The sequence below is a fragment of the Rhinichthys klamathensis genome, unplaced genomic scaffold (assembly GCF_029890125.1).
Source record: "Rhinichthys klamathensis goyatoka isolate OS25496 unplaced genomic scaffold, OSU_Roscu_1.1 h1tg000184l_1, whole genome shotgun sequence".
Taxonomy (NCBI): Eukaryota; Metazoa; Chordata; class Actinopteri; order Cypriniformes; family Leuciscidae; genus Rhinichthys; species Rhinichthys klamathensis.
In genome coordinates, this window is record NW_026606712.1 from 2,066,435 (window position 1) to 2,088,647 (window position 22,213).

Below are 22,213 nucleotides of genomic sequence, written 5' to 3' on the forward strand. Positions count from 1 at the left end.
GACAGGTTATGATGTTATGGTTTATGTCAAGATGTCATAACAAAGACGTCTTAATGTCATATTTGCATTCAAAATGTCATTATTGAGCGAAAGACACTTAATGACAGTTGTCACAAACATGCATGAACCCTACTTCATATTCATGACATATGTCATGGTTATGAAGGTGTCATGTCAGTCTTATGCACACCCCTTCAAGTAAAGTGTTACCGATTAACTTTTAACATTATCATGATATTCACTATTTTCCCTAATTTTATATTGTCAGCAAGATATCACGATAACATTCCTAATATTCAATGCATTCCCAAGCCCTACTGCCCAATTTTAGCAGAGACAGAATATCTTTCATATGAATTAAAAATGGAAGTTATAACTGAAATATACACAAATGAATCAGAATTTAATCAAAACTGGAATCAAGTGCTTGTGAATCAGAATGGAAAAAAGGAATTCTGCTCAAATAATTTGTATAGTTTACAGTGATGTAGAGCTGGACAGATCCATCATATTGAAGGCATACAAATGTTGGATGGACACAGATTATATGTTCTAGTCTCAGGCTCTTCAGAATTCCCAAATTCAAAGTCTTTGAAGTAGCTTCAATGTCAAGTCATGAGCTGCTTAGCATAAACGTTGTAAAGGTTTCAGAGTCTTGCTCTGGATTTCCATAATCTTTAGTTATGCAGCGCTACAGCTAAAATGTGCCTGAAGCTACAGATATCAGAAGTCCTTGCATGAAACTTAGGTGCTGTGCATCTGAAATGAGTCCTCCAGGCTGTTTCACACCAACTACATTCAAACTATCTGACAGAAACGTGGATCAAACTTTAATCATTGAAAACAAAGCAAATTCATGCGTCTTGACCTGCAAGCCTCCACTATATCAATTCTGATTGAACAGTGTGCATTTGATGGGATTTCATCAGGACTAAAAATGCATGTGGTGCAACAGAATCAAAATAGACGTCAAAGAAACACTCCTATAGGAGCAAATACCAACACAGACACTAAATGTTACTCACAACCAACAGGAAACATTTAGAGTAGGTGTTGACCTACATTACCGATTGGACGGTAGATGAATCTACAATAACATGCCTTAAATTCTGCTGTTTATGATCGCTCCTCTGCGTTCCTCATGAATCATTGATGCAGGAAAGAGGATTGCATGTCTTAACCACATTTTGTAAAACGTTCTTGTACTTTCTGGTTTCGATTTGAGCGCTCAATGTATCCACTGAGATTTATTGTAAAGCTTTCAAAATATGTGCCTTCATCAGCAATTCTCAGGAGATTTCAAAATACTTCCAAGAAAGATAAAAAACAAAACAAAAAAACTTCGGTAACACTTTACAATACGGTTCCATTAGTTAACATTAGTTAATCACGGTTAGTTGATTTGTTGGTAAACATAATTCTACAATTCATGTGTGAGTTAACGTTAACAAATATTAACTAATGCTGAACAGAGATGTTGTTCATGGTTAGTTCATGTTAACTAATGCATTAACTAATGTTAACTAATGGAACCTTATTGTAAAGCGTTACCAAAACTTCATTAGAAATAGAATTAGCAGACATATTTAATACTTCATCCAATGGCATAAGTTAGCCTACAGGTCGAGACTACAGATGGTATTTATTACAAGGGGTTCTTCCTAAACAATCTGTTCCTGTATAGGCTGTCTAGATCCACAGGGTGTACAGCAAAACTGTCCACTGGACGGAGGCCATGAGCTCGTTTCCTCCTCATGCATAAGTGATGAGTAGTCCATGCAGAATCTGCACTTTTACACATTTATGTCATGATTGGAGAAGAATATCTGCATAGTTTTGAAGAATAATCTCAATTATGGTAAGAGGGGAGAGGACATTTGTATTAATGACATACAAAAGAATTACATGGAGAAAGCAGCAGAGCTTTCAGTGTTTCAGTGGAATTCTGATGATGCCGTTATCATGCAGGCGTGTTTATGTGGAATACCATTTCTGTTGTCACTGTTACGTCCTCCCTGTCTAGGGTAGAGAAGGAACAGTTTTAAAATAAAAGCTAACTAAATAAATTAAACAAATTAATGTTACAGAGTAACGTATGGGAGCACACGAGAGCGAATCAGAGGAGGGAGACAGACAGTCATAAGCTCTGATTAACATCAATTGTCGCTTCTCATTCTAGGAGAGCGGAAACAAAGTAGACAAACAGGAATACACAACACATTTACAAGATTACATTCTAAGACAACTATGTCATCTAGTTATGCTGCACAATTTGGAATGTTAGCCTTATGCATCAACATCGGGAACGTCGCCAGTGCGTTTCACATCCCAAAGGCGAGAACAGAATACTGTAGGAAAATTATTTAAGAAATACATTTCTGAAGCTCTTGGCATTAAAGGAACTTGTCATTAGCCTTTCAAAAGATCAAGCTTGATCACATTAGCGGAACAGACTCTGTCCACAGTCTTTTAAGTGGGGAAATGGAAAAGAATCCGGCTTAGTAATACTATTCACTTTACAATAGCCAGTGCAAAAGTGAAAGGTTGAATCTGGTTTTGGGACTAATAAGCAGGGTGAGCCCCAGGGACTGGAGTAAATGCTCAACTATAGCAGGATTAATGGGCAGGCTCTTACCTCAATATCATGAACAAGAACATCAGTCTGACTCGGAACATCAGAAAATAAATTAGGATATTCTTTGATCAGTTAACACACTTCACTATGTTGTTGTTCAGGAAGATAAGACAGGTAAGAGTCTAGATCAGACAGCATGACCGAGTTCTGCAAGCGTCCGCACGAAAGCTTAGCATCACACACAGTCAATACATCGTCTTCAGGAATGTAAACGGTGGGAAGAACAGCAGACATAAAAGGTAAAACTTTACTCGAGTAGCTTTAAAAATAACGTGTCTTCCGATACTTAATACTTAATAAAAAAAAGCAATACTGACTGCAGACACATACTATGAGAATATTATCATCACATTATGAGAAATCCTGAGTCATGTCCCTCGCAGGTGTGATGATTATTAATGGTGTTTGTGTTGAAAACGAGCTCATCTTCCTCCCCGTGGGGGGAAAAAGTCAGCAGGGAGCCTGTGAAGACGACAGAGAGTGTTCTCCGTATTTCTACTTCCACAGGACCAGATGTGCATGGATAGACTTTCACAGAAGGGAAGATGCTTGCTCTACATGCACACTCACAGCAGTAAGCATATATGAGCGAGAGAGAGAGGGAGAGAGAGAGAGAGAGAGAGAGAGAGAGAGAGAGAGAGAGAGAGAGAGAGAGAGAGAGAGAGAGAGAGAGAGAGAGAGAGAGAGAGAGAGAGAGAGAGAGAGAGAGAGAGAGAGAGAGAGAGAGAGAGAGAGAGAGAGAGAGAGAGAGAGAGAGAGAGAGAGAGAGAGAGAGAGAGAGACTAGTTTCCGTAACTGATATAGCAAGAGAACGAATTGAGTGCGAGACTGACAGAGCGAGACAACTCTTGGTGAGTAGGTAGAGAAAGTGAGAGGATGTGTGAGACTAGCTCTTCATGGAAGAAATTAGGCCCACATGAAATACATACTTTCCCCTCATAAAAAAAAAAACAATACAAAACCAACAACAAAAAAAACCCAAACAGACAAATAAAAAACAATTCAAAACTGAAAACCCCAAACACACCAAAATCCCCCCCCCCAAAAAAAACACCAAACAAAAAACAAAACACCATAAAAAAAACCCTGCAAACCAAAACAAAAAAAACAAACAGACCAAAACCTGTGTTATGTTATGCTGTGAGTTATGTTATATTGTTTTATGTTATATGTTGTGTTTTATATGTTATGCTATGCTGTTATGTTTTGTATATAATTTTTTTTTTTAAATGTGCACTGATAAATCAATTCAAATAAGACCAGGATGTGTAATTGTGTATTAAGTAAGTATTAGGGTGCATTTTGCCTCCATGGAGGCTTTGAAGAATATATGAAGAGACAGCAACACTCCTTTGTCTTTTTGACTTGTCTTTGAGCTCTTTATAACTCCCGAGCTGGGGGGGAAAATGGACCATGTATTAAATACTGGATTTACAGCTTGGTGTGCAAGTCACATACCCCTTTTCCACCAAGGCAGAGCTGGTGCTGGTTCGGAGCCAGAGGCTAGTTTCAATTCGGTTCTTTGTTTTTCCACACGCAAAGCACCAGCTCCGAACCAGGAAAAGTGGTTCTTAAGTAGCACCAAATCATTGCTGGTCTAGAACAGAGCCAAGTAAGGGCCGTTACATAGTCAACGCGAGCAACGCGAGCAAGCAACGCGAGCGACGCGCTCCTTTTCATAGTACACAAGCGTCACCGGCGATGCGTGAAATGCAATACACCGATCGCGCAGCAGGGGGTAGTAGAGTCTAGAGTCGGGTCACGTAATATTCAGATCAAAATGGCAACTGAAGCGGAGTGCATATTGCTGATTTTACATCGGCGGCAACAAAGGATGTATACAAACAAGCTCGCATAACTTTTCCTCTTCGCCCGCCATTGTATTCAAATCTTCTTCTTCTGTAAACATAATAATATACCTTTTTATGTACATTACTTGCAATGTCGCCCCCACCGACAACGCATAGTATTGCGTGCATCGGCGCGTCGCGTATCAAAAACTAGGATGACACATTTGGCTACGCATCGACGCATAATGGCGGCCGAAGCGTAGCGATGTGTAGCCTTGCGCACGCGTATGCGTATCGATGCGTTGACTATGTAAGGGCCCTTAGAACCGCTTGCGTCAGGGGCAGGGGGCGGGGTTACCGTGACCAACAAGACGAATAGAAACTTGTGACCGCCATTTTTAAATAGCAGCTAGTCGAGCTAATAGCAGCTTGATTATAATATCCGTCTATGTAAGTTACGGCGAGCTGCACAAACGCGTTGGATTCCGATGTATTTTTGCAAACCCATGAGCATCCATAGTAACGCAACGTCCGTTATTGTTGATGGCTTGTTCGAGATGCATCGGAGCGGCGCGGACCGATCGGAGCTGCGGGAGTGTTTGGAGATCATACGACTCCTTGTGCTTTTGGATCACTTTCGCAGTGCTTTGATGTCATGCGGCGATCGATCTGCGAGAAGCCGATGCATCTCCACTATGCATCTCGAACAAGCCTGGCGTGTTTGTGTTTGGCGCTACCGCACTAGCGTTGCTGGGCAACATGAGACGTATGCAGTGACGTAAGATCTGGCTCTGTTGTGGCTCTCTAGCCGGTGGAAAGGCAAACCGGTTCTTAGTAAGCTTGTCAGTCGAACCAACTCCGAACCAGCTCTGGCTCTGGCTCTGAACCAGCACCCGGTTCTTGTTGGTGGAAAAGGGGTAATAGTGACCATAAAGTTCTCACCTGTCATCTTGCCTGACAGCTAAGAACATGAACTGAAGGAGAGAGACCCATAAAACCACACAGCAGGCCCTCTCTCATGGCGACACAATCACAGGCGGACTCCCTGTAGAGCTAGCGCACGTTAACATGGACAAAACATGAGGAGCGGTCATGAGATACGGGGTCATGGGGGGGGGGGGGGGGGGGGTGGTCTTTTTTTTGTGAGTACACAAGTAAGGCGCTGCCGGGAAAGACATTGCCATAGCAACAGGCCGGATAATAGTCAAGCCTCAACTTTCCCACCAACATCTTTTTATTCGCATTGTCCGTCCATTTCGCTTTCGAACATCATCATAACAAAAGCCAGCATTACTAATGCAATCTGTTTACGAATCCTTCTAGCGGTTTGCATTCGCTCAAAGAAACGTCTTGACTTCTTGAATTTTAATGGATTATAACGCACTTGAAATAAAACAGCAGCACTACGGTTGATTTAGAAGACATTGAAGGAAAACTATAGTGAAGGACAGCAGAAACACTCTTTGCGATGGCATGTATAATAGCAACAGCCCTAGAGAGAATGTTGCAATTGAAGTAATGACTTTCTCATGCACAAACCCACGTTATTCTGCAGCTCAGCACTTTGTCATCAGCGACACAATACACTAAGAATAGCCAATGAAACAGTCATTGCTTTACCTCAGCAAATTTTACCAACCAATCAATAGACATCCCGTGATTAATCCAAGCAATCCAACACTAGTGTGTGGAGGGACCCAGAGGGGATTCAAGACTCCAGAAAAAGTCAAACATGCATTTTTCTCAATTTGCATAAAAAATTAAATTCTTCTTTCGATGAGATCCAAATGACATTGACAAGATAATGAAAAGTCCCCAAACAAATCATCAAATTTAAGATATCGGTACCTTGTAACTGATAACCTTATAGTTAAGTACATGTATGTTATTAATCAATATTACTCCATACTTAATTGCATAATTACACTGTAACAAGGGCAGCTTAAAATAAAATGTAATCTAAAATTCTATATATTTGGCTAATGGCTCATATACACTTCATTTCCTACTAAAACTTTGATGCTATTAATCTGACAAACTTTGGCAAATCCAGAGATTAGATCTTCTTGAAAAGCACTAACCATATTCAGCTTTTACCTGCTGCTTAACACAAACTCTTTACCAGACGTACTGAACAACAAAATCTGGGCTGTTAATCCCTTAAATTGCATAAAGATTAGATCAGATTAGAACTGCTGATTGCAGCCAGAACTGCCCATTTCTGCGTGCAATTTGCATCAGACTACCTCCAAAATCGCCATTGACAGATATCATTCTGAATAATTGGATATCGGTGGAGAAATTTAGTATTGGTGCATCCCTAAATTAAACCAACTCCTGCAGCTAGCTCGAAATAAACTGCAGAGATTAGTGCAGAAATGAATTCCCTTCCAGAAATTAAACCCTGCAGCCCGTCAGATAATGCAACACGTCTTTTACACTCCAACAGGATGGGTTTTTCCAGCTGGGGAACATTTGATAAAAGCATCTCACTGGAGCCCAAACTAAGTGAGCAGTGACTACATGCATCATCTTCTGCTTGAATATGACGCTGACAGGGCGGATATGAGGAAAAATGCATTCAGACTCACCTGCAGACGAGGGTGGCGATGATGACGCACCAGGCGGTGCAGCAGCAGTCGGCGCTCGGCTGCTCGTCGCTCTTCTTACGGCGACAACACAGCCAGCAGGAGTAGATGAGGAGGAAGAGGAGGTCCAAAGCCAAGCATGCCAGAGCTACACTGCCCAGCAGCAGGATGGACTGCAAGAGAAGAGAAAATAATCTTAGAGATGGGGGGAAATTCTGGATACATATAATATTCAAGACAAGAGCCATTCTTTACGAAAGTCAACTGTTGGTAATGAACCTTCAATTTTGGAATATTAAACTCAAAGTAAACATCTTTTTTTTTTCTTGCATACGCTAAGCTACACATACAATTAGCATGATGTAAATTTCTTCAGCAGCATAGTATGTGGGTAGCCAGATTTTTCTGGACTGGACACGGATGAAATATTCTAGTGCGTGTGTGTCGACCGCTTGTGTTCGCACACACTATCAATAGAGTATACTTTGATACACTGTGTTCACCTGTACCAAAGTGCTCTTACCTGAAGTATAAACCCTGATAAAGTATAAATCCACTGTCAGCTATCTTTGGAGCACCATCTGAAATTTACTTTTCAGCATCACTGCAAAATTTTCGGTCCTTCACAACTTCACTAGCAAGATGTCTCATTATTTTAAAGTGGAAGCCTGTGTCACCCTCTACATTTAACTCTTTCCTCGTCAGCGTTTAAAAAACTAAAAAGTTGTCAGCCACCGGCAGCGTTTTTGATTGAACGTTGTTGTATATATCTGAACATGCAATCAAATACATCAAAAGAAAGAACAGAGCCTCTAAGTTTAAACATATAAACTTTTTGTTTTGTTCCGTCTTCATGCTTTAATCAACACTTGAATGTGGGTAAGTACATACAAAAAGAAAAAAGAAAAAAAAGTTTTTAAACAAAATGCTGAGAAATTCAAGACTACAACGTACATAAGCAATGCTTTTATCACTTGTTTCAGCTCCTTTTTGCCTGTGTTTTGTTCCAGAAAATCTCTACTCTTTCAAAAGATGTGTAATAGCGCCCCATATACCGTATAACAGTCAAAACAAGGAAACATTCCATCAATGGCGGGGAAGCGTTGTCTCAAACTATGGAAAATTCCATCAATGGCGGGGAAGCGTTTTCTTAAATGATGGAAAATTCTGTAATAGCAGGGAACGAGTTAATACGTTTATTAAAGAGGTATTTACTTGTATTAAAAAAATAATAATTTACATGATCCTTAAAGACTTTCGAAATGATATGGCTTGCCTTTTTGGATAAAGTACTGGCTTACTCTACAAACAGTTAAGCTGGGCACCACCTTTTCCTCCACCGCCTTTTTTATTTTCATTTTTTATTTATTTAATCATTTATTTTTTAATGATGTATTTATGTATTATATTGTTCTGATTTTTTTATTTATTGTTAGGTATTTTATCTTACCGTTTTATTGTACTTTGTTTCATTGTATTAAAAAACTACAATAATTATAATTATATTGTTTTGTTAGTCGGGGTAATAATTTTGTGGAATTTGAACTTGTGACAAATGGGTTTGATATCTGAACACTTTTCCTATGTAGATAAATAAAAATAAAAAATAAAAAAAATGAAGTATACTCCAGGCTTTAGCCTCCAAAGCAAATAATAATACAATTTTACATCTAATGTTGTAAAAAATAAAGGAAAATAGTGTGCCTTGATATTGGTTCATAAACGTAAAAAAAGCTATATGTAACAACAAATAAATGACCTAATTTGTTGAACCCAACCAAGTTTGTTATATTTCTTTGCAGCTGTTCATTTCAGTTTTATGACTCTTTTGAGTTCTGAATACAGCTCATAGGCACCTTGAAACACTTGCACCAACATCTGTGTGGGTTGCTCTAAGCCGAGTCTCCCGCTGAAAATCATGTGACAAATAACCTGCAGGGGAAGTTTTGTGTATAATGAGGTCAGAGCTATTCTCGGTTAAGACACACACTTTGCTCTGACAATCTTGTTGTGACAACCACACAGGGATTAAGCATTCAAATTCCTCAAAAACTGACCCAATTCTGGTCACGCCTGATTACCGGGAAATCGGTCAAATGGAGACACCCATGATGGGTTTGGCCTGGTATCCAATCAGTTAATCTGCACAGACTCACTGAACCCCTCTTCACATAATAAGCATTTCAAATCTCCCAAATCAAGTAGTTTTCATACGGCTTTCAACCTGTGCCAAGTGTCCGTCAAGCTCACAGCGTGTGATCACAGGAGAGCTGGGAAAACCATTGTGTCGGTTCAAAAGGGGCCCAGCAAGTCAGACTGGAAAAGTGAGCAGGTCTTAAAAGCACAAAGGGCATCATTGCTCAATGCATTTACTTTAAAACACAAAGCCTGATTGTTCATCTCAAGGTAATTCCTTTGGCGTATTAGGCTCAGCTGAGTCCGGTGAATTTGGTCCAGACTCAGAGTGTGCAGGTATATCAGACCACCATGAAAAAAAGTTGTGTTTACATTGCACCAGACTGCCACAATGACACCTTCCGAGGAAGAACTAGTTGCTGGAAGTTGTGGATTAACAATTGTGTCATTGAGTCTTGAAAATGAAAGAGTTCAAGAGTTTTGTTTTAGGCAGCTGTTAGCAAGTAAACAAGATATCTATGAATATAACCATTTCATTTTGTCTAATGTCCGTGCAATAGTCTGTATTTGGTACTTTTGGGTGAAGGGACATTTTGAACAAAGTTTCCATTAACATTTGGGGTGTGTACGCAGGGCCAGCAAAAACTGTCTGTAGGATTTACTGTTTTTTTATTTGTTTTTTTTTTTAAAGAAAATTCAGCAAGGATTCCTTAAATTTTCAAAAGTGACAGTTAAGACATTTATAATGTTACAAAATAAAAATCTATTTTAATAAATGCAGCCTTGGTGAGCATAAGAGACGTTCTCCAAAAACTAAATTCAAAAATCCTACCAACCCCCCAAATTTTGGATTTTAGTCTATTTTCTACTATATTTGTTTGTCAATGTCATTGCTGCAGCTATTTGAATGAGCTACCACATTGCACACTGGTCTATTATTGTGGCATCATTAAATTCAGCTCCATCCGGACACTGGCTGGTTATTTTACATATCAGTCATTCGGTCTTTTCCAGATTAAGTGGACTGTTTCCAGCCAGGATATGGTACAATGTGCACCAGACTGATAAAAGTCTGCCTCACCATTAGATTAATAATTATATCAATTAAAAGCCTTCACCAGTTAAAATTCGAGTTAGGATAATGCAACACAACAGAATAACAAGTATGCTTCACAGCTCTTCTTTACTAGACATAAGCCATGTTAATTAGGTTACCTCAGTTAACACTCTGCACTCAAAACCAAGGATCAGTCACGATGGTCGACCAGCTGATGTATCATTGGCCATTGCAGAAAGTTAAAAATATCAATACATCTGTGCATAGATTTAAATTCAAGACCACTAGATTACATTGTCAGAATGTCTATTACTTCATTACGTTCATACATTAATAAATGATAGAGAAACATGGGAAATTATTTCCAAAAAAACAAGACAACTCAGTCCCTGCAGGCAAATGCTGAACCCTGATCTAATTTTAGAAGCACAATTAAGCCTTGTACTGTATTGACTGAAAACCACTTGTCCACAAAGACCACTATTCACAGTGGCACTTCAAGAAAACTGAATCTTCTGCAAGGCCCTCTGTCCGTTTTTGAACTCTCACACAGTGAAAGATTCAGTGAAGGTTATGCCGACTGGCAACAGACACCAGGACGTTGCGAGTAAAGGAGTAGTTCACTTTTAAAAAAACTTTTGCTGATAATTTACTCACCCCCATGTCATCCAAGATGTCCATGTCTTTCTTTCTTCAGTCGAAAAGAAATTAATGTTTTTGATGAAAACATTCCAGGATTTTTCTCCATATAATGGACTTCAATGGTAGCCAAACGGTTCAAGGTCTAAACGACCGTTTCAGTTCAGCTTCAAAGGGCTTTAAACGATACCAGACGATGAATAAGGGTCTTATCTAGAGAAACGATTTGTCATTTCAAAAATAAATGAAAAAGTTAAAGTTGTATAGGCACAAATGCTCGCCTTGCGAACTCTCCTGTTCGAACTCGTTCATCAAAATGAAAGAATCTTTTTTCGAGTCAATGACTCGAAAAAAGATTCTTTCATTTTGATGAACGAGTTCGAACAGGAGAGTTCGCAAGGCGAGCAAATTATCAGCAAAAGTTTTTTAAAAAGTGAACTACTCCTTTAAGATTCTTTTTAAGCCAACAGGTGAATAACCAAATAGATGCAAGGATAAACGAACCAACCGAGACAACTTTACTGATGACTATCTCTAATAAATAGAAGCATGATGGTCATTTCTCTTTCCTGGTCAAAATCACAAACAGACTAAACATTTGTTGGATGATTAGTTGACTAATTGCTTAATTGCTACGTTTCACCATCAATTCGGTACTTGCACGCTGTTATCTAAGTGCACACACAAACATATCTGAAGCGCAAACACAGAGAGGCGCATTTCATATAGCAAGAGAACAGCGAATTGATTCCTCTTTTGCATCTCCATGCACTACACACAAATTTATTTTAAAATACCAGTCTCTGCAAAGTATTCTCATAAACACAGCCGCTTATGTCTTAAGTTAACGTAAACAGTTAAGAAAGAAATCGGATGTGTATCATTGTATTGGATCAGTGCATTCACTCTTAAAGTGACAGTAGCCTATAAATACTTGCTAATGTCCAAATCATTAATGTTAATCAAACAACAAAACAAAGATTAATCTATGTTTAATTTATACATTGAACACTATTGTGTTATTTTACATTTAGGCCTAATTATTACATGTCAGTAGTCGAATGCACTACAGTAAGACCTTACTTTGTTTGCAACTTTGTTATATTGTATTTATCTATGCTTGTAATTAGTGTTTTTGTTCTTATTTTTTACTGACTGTTTACTTGCCTTTAATAATGTTTGAACTATATTACTTAGGCTAGTAGTTTTTGCGATCATATCAAAGTACATAAAATGTGCTTTAAGTCATAAATGGAAAGCAAAGTAACATTTCAAGTTGGACTCAAACCCAAAACCATCCAATACAACAATAGATAATATGAGGCAGGAATTCATCGGAGACTAATGAGGTGTGAATGATGATGATGATGGGTGAAATGACGACTCAGGATGAGGAAATCTGTGCCAACACTGGCAGAATGGCCAGTAAGCACTCTTGATATTATTAATCAGTGCTTAAATACTCTCATTTACAAAGAATAACAGCTCTAACCAGAATGGCATAGCTGACAACCTCTGATAATGTGTTTGGAGAATGTGATTAACAGCCTTTGTGCCTATGATATCATCTCAGCGTATTGGCAGAATGCTCTGGCTTTATAAACATACAATGCAATCAAATAATCACCACTAATAGAAGATGGTAGAATAAACATGAGGTTTGGAGGTCAATTTATCATCTACTAAATTGGTTTCAAATAAGAAAAATATAGCAAAAAAGTAGCACAAACAGTAGAGGATGGTACTTGGAACACCAAAGTCATGGGTTCGATTCCCAGGGAATGCATAAACTGATCAAATGTGTACATTGAATACAATGCAAGTTGCTTTGAATAAATGCATCTGCCAAATGCGTAAATGCAAATTTAACACGATCTACATGTTTTCGAGAGGCCTCCTCGCCGGATAGAGGTTTGAAACACAACTGGCCTTTGCCAGCGGCTCATGATCGTGTTTTCCTGTGAGAACTTGTGCCAAGGAGGTCACTGCAATTACAGAGATTTCAATCCTGCAACGTTTCTCCTTTTGCTGCTAACAGGAAAAGACTCAGACTCAGCTTTTCTAAACAGACGGTAATCTTCAACAGATTATCTTAATGGATCTCCTCTTTCCATATGCTGATTCAGGACGCAGCAAAAGACCCCGCTGAGCGATACCACTGCCCAAGAACAACAGCAGCATTTCAAACACAAGGTCACTGTGCTGAAATGTGCTCTTGGCTGTAGGCCATCCTCCTGATATTTGCAAAATATGCACCACCCTTTATTTTGTCACGTTTCGCCATACATGGAATCTCACTGTGCTCTACTAAGAAGAGACACTTTTTTTCATTTATTTACCATTTAAATTACGTTCACCACCATAGAACCATAGTTCACCCAACAATGACAAATATAATTTTGGCGTTTTCATTTACCACAAAAGCAAAACAACAAATCCATGAGAACATTTCAATGACTTTCCAAAATAGGAAAAAAGAGTGACTGATTACAGTGGTCAGAGGAGAGATGTCAAATTTGCCACCTATCCCTTATGTCGGGTTCGGACTACACAATATTTTTGTCTGTTACGATAGACACGCGCGAGAGATCACTTCCGGTGCTTTCCGGAAAAGACCGAAGCGCCGGCGCCCTCAGATCACTTGGACCTGGCTGTGTTTACAAGAGGTAAAAACGATATAAATACTGTTCGTTTTCTCACACAAACCGCTCGTTTCGTGTCTTAGGCCATCAATGTGTACTTACATTTACGAGTCATTAAATCATGTTTAATTTGGACTTCTCTGTGCATGCTCTTTGAGGAAGTTACCATAGACCTGCATTATATGACTGACAGACAAGAACGGTTTGACCTAAAAATATCAAAATTGAAACTACTGTGGACACAAAGACACCTACATCTTGGGTGCCCTTGAGGTAAGCTAAAACATACCAAAAATTAATTTCAAAGTGAACTATCCCTTTAAATAGTGAGAATTCAAATATAAATCTCATTTATCTGCATTGTTTATCCTTTTGATCTTGACTTTCGTTAAAAAAAAAAATTTGCACATTTATTTGCACATTATTACGAAATAAATGTTTTTCCCCAATCAAAAGGATAAACAATGCAGATTATTTTTTACAGCCTTTTTTTTTATCATATTTACCGGGGGTGCCATTAATTCAGACAACAACTGTACATGAAATTATATAGCTGCCATTTTAGGAAACCATATAAAAAAAAAAAAAAAACACATACGACAAACTAGCATCTCATAGGCAGATATATTTGTTCCTTCTGAAAAAGCAAAGCAGTTTAATTTCATTTTTAAGCAAATGAAACACTCCCAAAGCATCGCTTTCAACTGATTTGATTTCCCTCAGGGAGCGATATAGCTTCCACATTGTCATGGAAAAGAGTGAGGCTCTTTTCATTTGCTGTTGGAGCAGCAATGGGCCAAATCTGGGTCAGAGATTTCTTTGGGAAACCAAGAGTAATCTGGGGAGGAGTTAGAAACACTTTCAGAGTGGATGCTAAAAGCATTTCAGCCTTTGAAGGCAGTCTGGAGGTAATAAACTGTCCCACACACATGCACAGGAAGTCAGTAGTTAACACCAAACTGCAAATGTAAACTATAAAAGAAACAGCCACGCAGATCAGATTTGGAGTCAAACCAAAGCAGAGACATTAATATTTCAAATAGGATTGTGTTTACACCGCTCCATGAATGGCTTCCCTCACAAATCCTTCATAACTAGCCAACCACGTGATGAATTTATTGGCAGTAAGCCACAATGAGAGACAGCTTGTGTTTCCTGCCTGGCCTGACGACAGGACGGCCTCGTCAGTCTGTGTCGCACCATGCAAACACGCTGACAAAACAGATTAGCAGCATCCCTGCTCTCGTTTCCTGTGCACCCGACGACATCCCTGAGAAGGACGCGCTAGAATGACTAAAATCATTCAACAAACACCGGCGATACAATTATCAAAAATGGAAATGTTTCCAGTGCTCCCCTCACGACATGAAGAGGCCAGTCACGAATTGCTCCAACCTCCCCCACAACCAGCTTGGGGAGTGGGTGTGGGAAAGCATGTAGGGGTTGTGTTTTTCAAATTTTCACTTCAAGCTGTGCTCAAACCCACATTCCCACTACAAAGCAAATTAACAACAATGCTCTGATGTTTTTAATAAAATAGTGGTGAAAACTGTTGAAATCAAAACTGTGATTCTTTTAGTTCACATCGGTTTGCTTGGAAGTCAAATTCAAGCGAGAACACAAAATTCACATACATTTTGCAATCTTTCTCTTCTACTGGCCAAAAATATGAAATGATTCTTCTGGCACACACACTCTCAGAAAAAAAAAAATCTGTCAATAGGGTGGTACCCTTTCAAAAGGTTCTAAAATTGACTATTAAGGTACTAATGTGTACATTTTAGGCACCAATATGTACACTTTAGGTAATAATATGCACCCTTTGAGGTGTCCAATCCTGCTCCTGGAGGGACACTGTCCAGCTGAATTTGGTTTCCACCCCAATTAAACACACCTGAATCAAGGTAAACAAGGTCTTCAGGATTACTAGAAGGCAGTTCTCTTCCAGGCAGGTATTTTGGAACAAGTTGGAACTAAACTCTGCGGGACGTTGGTCCTGCAGGACCATGATTGGACATGCCTGCTTTAGGGGTAAATAAGGTACAAAGGCGAGTACTGCCCAGTGACAGCTTTGAGCTTTTGCACATTTTTTCGTTCACAGGGGTTAATTTTGTCAAATAATATGTTTCTAGAATGAGAAATGTCTTATCCCTCTAATTATAAATACAATCGCTTTCCAACTATCACTAACAAGAGGCAAATTATGGTTTGTTTGATTACGTCGATTATGCACTGTTTATGTTCATCCATAATCCTCCGGCTCTCCATGAGTAAAGTAAACTTGTCATTATTATAGTTCACTATGGCTCACGCATTATATGACGTGGCAGACATAGTTGTCCAGTGCAGTTCGGTTAATTTCAGCGCGGGTTTGTCGAGAATGCGGTAGTGAGTCCCGAAAAGGAGTTTGGTTATAGGTTGTTAAGCTTGTAAAAAACAAAAACAAAAATCGCAAAATATGTTTTCCCCAAATCGCGCAGTCCTGACGCAATATGGTGCTTGCAGAACGTTTGCGAGGTTCAGCAGCTATCATGTCATTCTCGATGTGGTCAGGACGGGATAAAACCCAGTTTCTTACAGACCCGAGTAGAATCTGGGTAGATGATGCTAAACAAATTTCCAGTAGAGTCTCTGAATACAATTATGAATCAACGTTCTTACTAATACGCTGTCTTTTAGATGCAAGTCAAAATGGTCAGAAAAACAAGCCTTGTTTAAGGATTTAAAGGTTTACTTTTAAAGCTTCTATATTGCCGTTGTTTGTTTCAATTCAAATACACTTAGATCTGCTTAGAAAGAACAGTCCAAGCAAGTAAAAACATTGTTTAGCATGGTTTGAAGACTAAATATGAAAATACCACCTCTTTTTACAAGTCAAAATGAAATTACACTAAGTCTGTTTCCTCTTAACTTGTTCACATACCCATTCCCAACTCTGGATGGAAATCATACAGCGTACTATACGAGATTTCCCAAACTACATTTAGGTTAATCAACTTGTGGCAGACAACCCACTGGCGGCACACTCAAGTTAGCCTTGTGTGCCCTCCTCATCCGCTGGCAGGTCTGTCCTCACCCAAACAAACCCAGAGCTCCAGTCTCATCCATCATCCCCCCTTCACAGCTTGGCTTTCATCCACGACAATTCGTGAGAAGCACTGCTCAAACTCCCACAGTCCTGGCCTTTGTAAACATGCAAGACATGCTTCTCTCAATGCAATACCCACTGTTGACCAATGACAATTGTTTGAGGATGGGAAAGGGTGAGGTTCAACTAGAATATTAGACATTGATTCAGTGCACTTGAGTTCACAAAGGGAATGGTGGCCACAAAGATTTAAGAGTTATCGGCCAAAATAAAAGATATTTTTCAATTATCTTTATCAATTGTTAAACTTTATTTAATCAGGCCTATAAATAACAGTTAATTCTAATTTTAGCAAATCTCAGAATGAATTTTACATCACGTTGTGATGCCTAAATTCACTTGTAGCATTTAAAAATAACTTTAGTTTTTTGAAGAAAAAAAATGGTATTGACATGATTTCAGGAAAACCACCATCAAAAGTTTGGGGCCAGTAAGATTTCTTTTTAATATATTTTTTTTAATTATAAATTAATATATTTTTATTTAGCAAGGACAAATTAAATTGATCAAACGGGACAGTAAAGACGTTTATATTGTTACAAAAAATTCTTTTTTTTTTTTACTTTATATTCATCATCAGAATTTAGCTTTGACATGAATGAACTACAATTTAAAAATAAAAAAATAGTTATTTTAAATCGTAATAATATTTAGCAAAATACTGTTTTACTGTATCAAATAAATCCAGCCTTGGTGAGCATAATATACTTCATTTATTATCTGTACTTAGATGTTTAGAAAATTTGATTTTAAAACAATTAATAAATAATTCATGGCTTAACAAGCACAACTACTCTGTTAATGCAATACAATAAAGTCAATTTTATGAAAAACTATTTTGCCAAAGGTTCATTGAAGATACATCTACAACTAAATATAAGGCTTATTTACACAGACACTGTAAGACAAGTAGTGTAATTCCTGTTAACCAAAACTATCTTCAGTACATGCATTTATTGCATTAGCTTGCAACTCCACATATCTTGATGCAGTCTACAGAGCAATATTAATAACCTGTCATCTACAAGCCCAGCAGTCCCCAACAACTGAATATTTAGGCTGCAGCATTAATAAATAATGATTTTTAACTAAAAGCGAGTCTGCTTTTGTTCTTTTTAATGGAACCAGACCATGAGAAGTAAAAAAAATACTGAGCTGAAATTAAAACTAGTACAAAGTTCCCAGATAAGCGCATCAAGGAAATCCCAACTGGGGCATCAGGAGTGAGCTTAACCCCTAACTAGTGGCCAAACGAGATGACATCTCCAGTTAATTCCAATCCTGTGAACAAGGGCCATTCAATGGACAGCAGGTGTCCTCTCTCTCTCTCTCTCTCTCTCGCTCTCCCTCTCCCCCATCCTCAGCTGTGCTGTCTGTTAACATTCAACTATGTGTGCTTCGACTCCAAGACAAATGTTACAGAGAACAGGCTGCTAGTACAAGCTGCTTGAGCGTCCTGTCAATTGCAAATGTGTATTAAGGAAAGTAAAAAAATATTTCTTCAGTCAATAATATTTTTAGCAATTAAATCATTTAAATGTAATATCTTTGTATGCTTAATGAAGTGAAATATTCAAATGTTTTTTTCTGACATAAACTAATATAATCAGCAAAAATGTGCCTAAAATGTAAGATATTTTATTTATTTTTCTAAATCTAAGAAAACTGATAATATTCTTTAGCTGATATCAGTGGGGAAAAAAACTCTAAAATGTTGTTTTTCCTGTATATTAATAAATAAATAAAAATAGCATTTAAATGATTGAATTGCTAACAGAAAAATGACTACTCCATGACTACTCGGTGCAGCAAAAGGGCACTTGTCATAAAAAAATAAAACTTAGTGGCTAGGAGTCAGACCTTCCTCTCCATCCATGGCAGATGAGCTTCTAGACAGTTCACGTGTTATCTGTAATGCTATATGCAACTGATGTCAATGGCATTTGAAAAGAGGATAGACCCCTTAGCACAACTGTAAAAACAGAGAATCTTTGCTTCATCTAAGTCTCTTGCTTAAGACTGCTCCTGCTGTTTTAAGACATTCTTCCAATCCTGTTGGCTCGGTGAAACATATTTTCAAAAACAGCTGACAGTCTATCCTGGGCTTTATGATCTAGAAGCACTGAATTTTCTGACTTTACCTCTGCTCTCCATCTTAGCTGCTTTCTCGTGCGACTTAACATCTCAGTGACCAACTTTTCAGTGGAAAAAGCCAGAAGATAAGCAGGAACTGAGCATTGTGTCGGCTGTCAGCTTGAAACTGCTGTGTCTAAATTAATCCACTCATTCCTTGATCTAGTTCCACTACACTTGTAGCTTCTAGTTGAAAGAGAAGTGATTCTTATCATCATGTGCCCCTTATCATACACTGGCCCCAAGCCAGTGCCTAGACACATAAGTCACACTTATAAATTTCATTGCAATTAATTAAAAAACAAACAAATATAAAAGCAAATGGCATCAGTTAACTAAACAACTAACTTCAGTTTTTTTGCAATTACTTTTAATCAAACGGTGTCATGGTGCTTTTTTGTGGATGCACAGTCAAAGACTATGTTGGCTATATGACTAAATGGCGTGTAGGTTGGCACATTATACATTTCCAATTATTTTAAAATAGGAAACACTTAATATTTCACAATATTGCAGTTCTAACCTTATCTGATCAAATAAATGCAGCCTTGATGAGCATAATAAACCTTTTTCAAAAACACAACCACAAACTTTTGAATGGTATGCATCCTGAAGTCAAAACTGTGTTGACTAGGCCCTATGCCTAAATTATTACCACAGTACCCAATCAGTCACTGCCACCACACCAAATTATCACCTGTATGACTGCATAATAGGCTTGTCAAACATGGCAGCACTACCGGTTCAAAAAAAACAAAAACAAGTTAATGGTACCAGCATTTCTGCAGTACCAGTATTACTGAGTATCGGTATTCGGTACCCGTCGATATTTTCAAATGCTTTCGTTTGTGTTTGAGCATCAAAGGTTTCTATTTAGAGTGTGTTTTCACATGCATTTAGCCATGTAGGTAGCTAATCAGAATCATATCTGTTGAGCGTGTGACTGAACGCAATGGCTTATCAGAGGCGCTAGTCAGTAAGCTGAAAACGCACAATTAAAACCGCTTTTTTTATTATAACGGGAGTTTTCGCAAGAGTGCAGAATTCAGTGAACTTGCACTTTAGAGACTGACAGCCTTAGGCCGTGTGTCCACCAAAGAGTTTTCACCGAGGATGGCGTATTTTTCCAATTATTTTAAATGGGAGCTTCGGGTTTTTAAAACGCTAGCAGCGTAACGAGGCGCTGAGTTTATTTCATGCTGAGCGCTTCGCCGTTTTTAACCGGTCGCCAAAAGTTGAAGAATGTTCAACTTTGGGTAAAACGCAGCGCTCACCACGGTCACTTTTTATACCCAGCCGTCCAATCACATTTGGAGGAGGGGCGGGACAAATACCACACCGACCAACCGCCACATTCTGCATGTACAATGTCAAAAGACAACAACAAACAATAACAGAACAAAAATAATTTAAAACAAGAGCCAGAGAACATACTTTATATAGAAACAATACAGAAACAAACTATCATGTGAAATGAGATACTAACATTTCCGTGAATATTCCGTATCAGAGCAACCAAAGCATCTCAACTGAAAAAACAACGCTGCGCTGCTGAAGCGCTCTCAAGAGCCCACAGCTAGGCGTTTTCAGCAGGCTAAAAACGTTTTGGTGGACACTCGGCCTTAGAGATTATAAAGGGAGCCTTTCTCCTGCTTTCTGTTTATTACACATTCACAATCTGAATACAAGTTTAGTATTTCATGCTGATAAGTACACTGCAAAGTTTCTGGATTGACAACCATGTTTAAATGCTCGTTTGAATCGGAAACTGCGATGATTGGCAGTGATAACCAACGGACGAGACAAACAATTTGAACGTATACAATTCAACAGTTTTTGCTCTGGTACCGAAATGGTAGCCTGGCTGCGCCCTCCTACGCACTTCCGCTCAATTTCATTTTCCTTCAGTAATACGTCTGGGATTCTGCTGTAGACTTTGGTTTTCTCCGATCAATTTTTTGTAGGGCCAATCAGCGAACAGAGGGAGTGCCTGAGAACGATGACGTCGTGCGTTATTTTGAGTTGTAGTTCAGTAATGGCAGCGGAGAAAGATGCGAGGGAAGCCATTCGGTCCGTTGTAGCAACACTGGCGAATATTAAGAAGTTAAAGCCGGAGCAAGAACAATCTTTGCTTAGTTTTGTTTTGGCGATGATGTTGTGGCCCTCCTCCCCACGGGGTTCGACATAGGCTACATCACGAGCAAACGTTAGCGATTGGTGGCAGATCCAGAGTGACTCTGGGCAGATCCAATAGTTTTAGACTTCAATAGAGTACCCGCCTACAAGGAAGTTAACGATTGTCAATGGAGCGGTGCCAGACTCTCTGTACAAATGAAATGTACGAGAGTCTGGTAGAACCAGGCTACCGAAATGGTACAGAGAACCGCAAAATTTTATAGTGACAGCCCTACTGCATAATACATAAATATAAAAACGAAACAAAAATAACATATTTTGTGAAGAGAGGTCTAAAAAAACACAGTGAAGCATTAAGAGGACCATTTACAAGACAAATAGCTATTTTGACTGTACATAGACCACATTGAATAACCCTGTTATAGGTGCAATAACAAATCATGATTATGTGCCTATAGTTCTGACAATGTATAGTACCACCACCTGGCTTCTCAATTTCATTCAAATGTCTAAATTTGTCATCCAAAAGGTGCTCTCTGATGGTCAGGCACAATTCTGGCTTTTTTACATTAGTATTCTATGTTACCAACTGGTTTAACCCAAGTTCCCCATAAAAGCGAACAACAGGGAAGGCCAAACTTGATTTAAGGAGCTTTGATTAGACAATGTCACCAGGCTGATGCACTCCTGGCTTGTCTGTAGGCCATCTGTTGTCTCTATAATGAAGGCCTACAGCCAAGAAGTTCAAAGGGTCCTCAGAAGCCTACCTTCTACAGCCACACCTGGGTGTGCTCAGCATTAGAGACATGCAAGCATTACAATATCAATTATGAAGTCATCATAAAGATTGAATGATTGCTAATGCATTTTTATGGCACAAAGAAATGCACATATTAAAAAGAAAATCTGTGTAATCTCTTTAAGAGATAAGCTACCCATTAACTCGGGCTAAAATTAACAGTTCGTTCTGGTCCTATAATGCGATAGACAAAGAAATGTTTCACATCAAAGTATCAGGGTTTCTTGGTGCGTTGAAGTCCTCCTGGGAAGTTCGTATTTACAAATTGGGAAGTTGCGACGTCGGGTGCGTTCAAATTAACTTTGGCTTAAGCAAGATGATGATGTACTTTTTAAAACAACAACTGGGGAAAACCAATTCTCTCACATTTCTATGGCCAATGGCACCATAATCGAAGACAATTTATTATGCAATATCTTTACCACAGAAAACTGTTTTAAAGAAAGAACGCATCAACAATAAAGTGTACATTGAGTTTGCTTTTAATATCAATGTCTTGGTACACCAAGC

The 22,213-nt window shown here is 38.6% G+C and overlaps 2 protein-coding genes across 3 annotated transcripts in view; one reads left to right on the forward strand and one right to left on the reverse strand.

Annotated features, from left to right (window-relative positions):
* Positions 1–10,745, forward strand: part of eif3ba (eukaryotic translation initiation factor 3, subunit Ba) — a 179,154-nt gene extending 168,409 nt beyond the window's left edge. The window contains exon 19 of the mRNA XM_056261662.1: positions 10,735–10,745. The gene's annotated coding sequence lies outside the window, so the exon portion shown is untranslated. The remainder of the gene's footprint in view (positions 1–10,734) is intronic.
* The window catches only part of ttyh3a (tweety family member 3a), a 70,576-nt gene that overhangs the window by 44,886 nt on the left and 3,477 nt on the right, over positions 1–22,213 (reverse strand). For both annotated transcript variants that reach the window (XM_056261664.1, XM_056261663.1), the window contains exon 2: positions 7,017–7,186. In XM_056261664.1, coding sequence (XP_056117639.1) covers positions 7,017–7,186 — 170 coding nt within the window. The remainder of the gene's footprint in view (positions 1–7,016; positions 7,187–22,213) is intronic.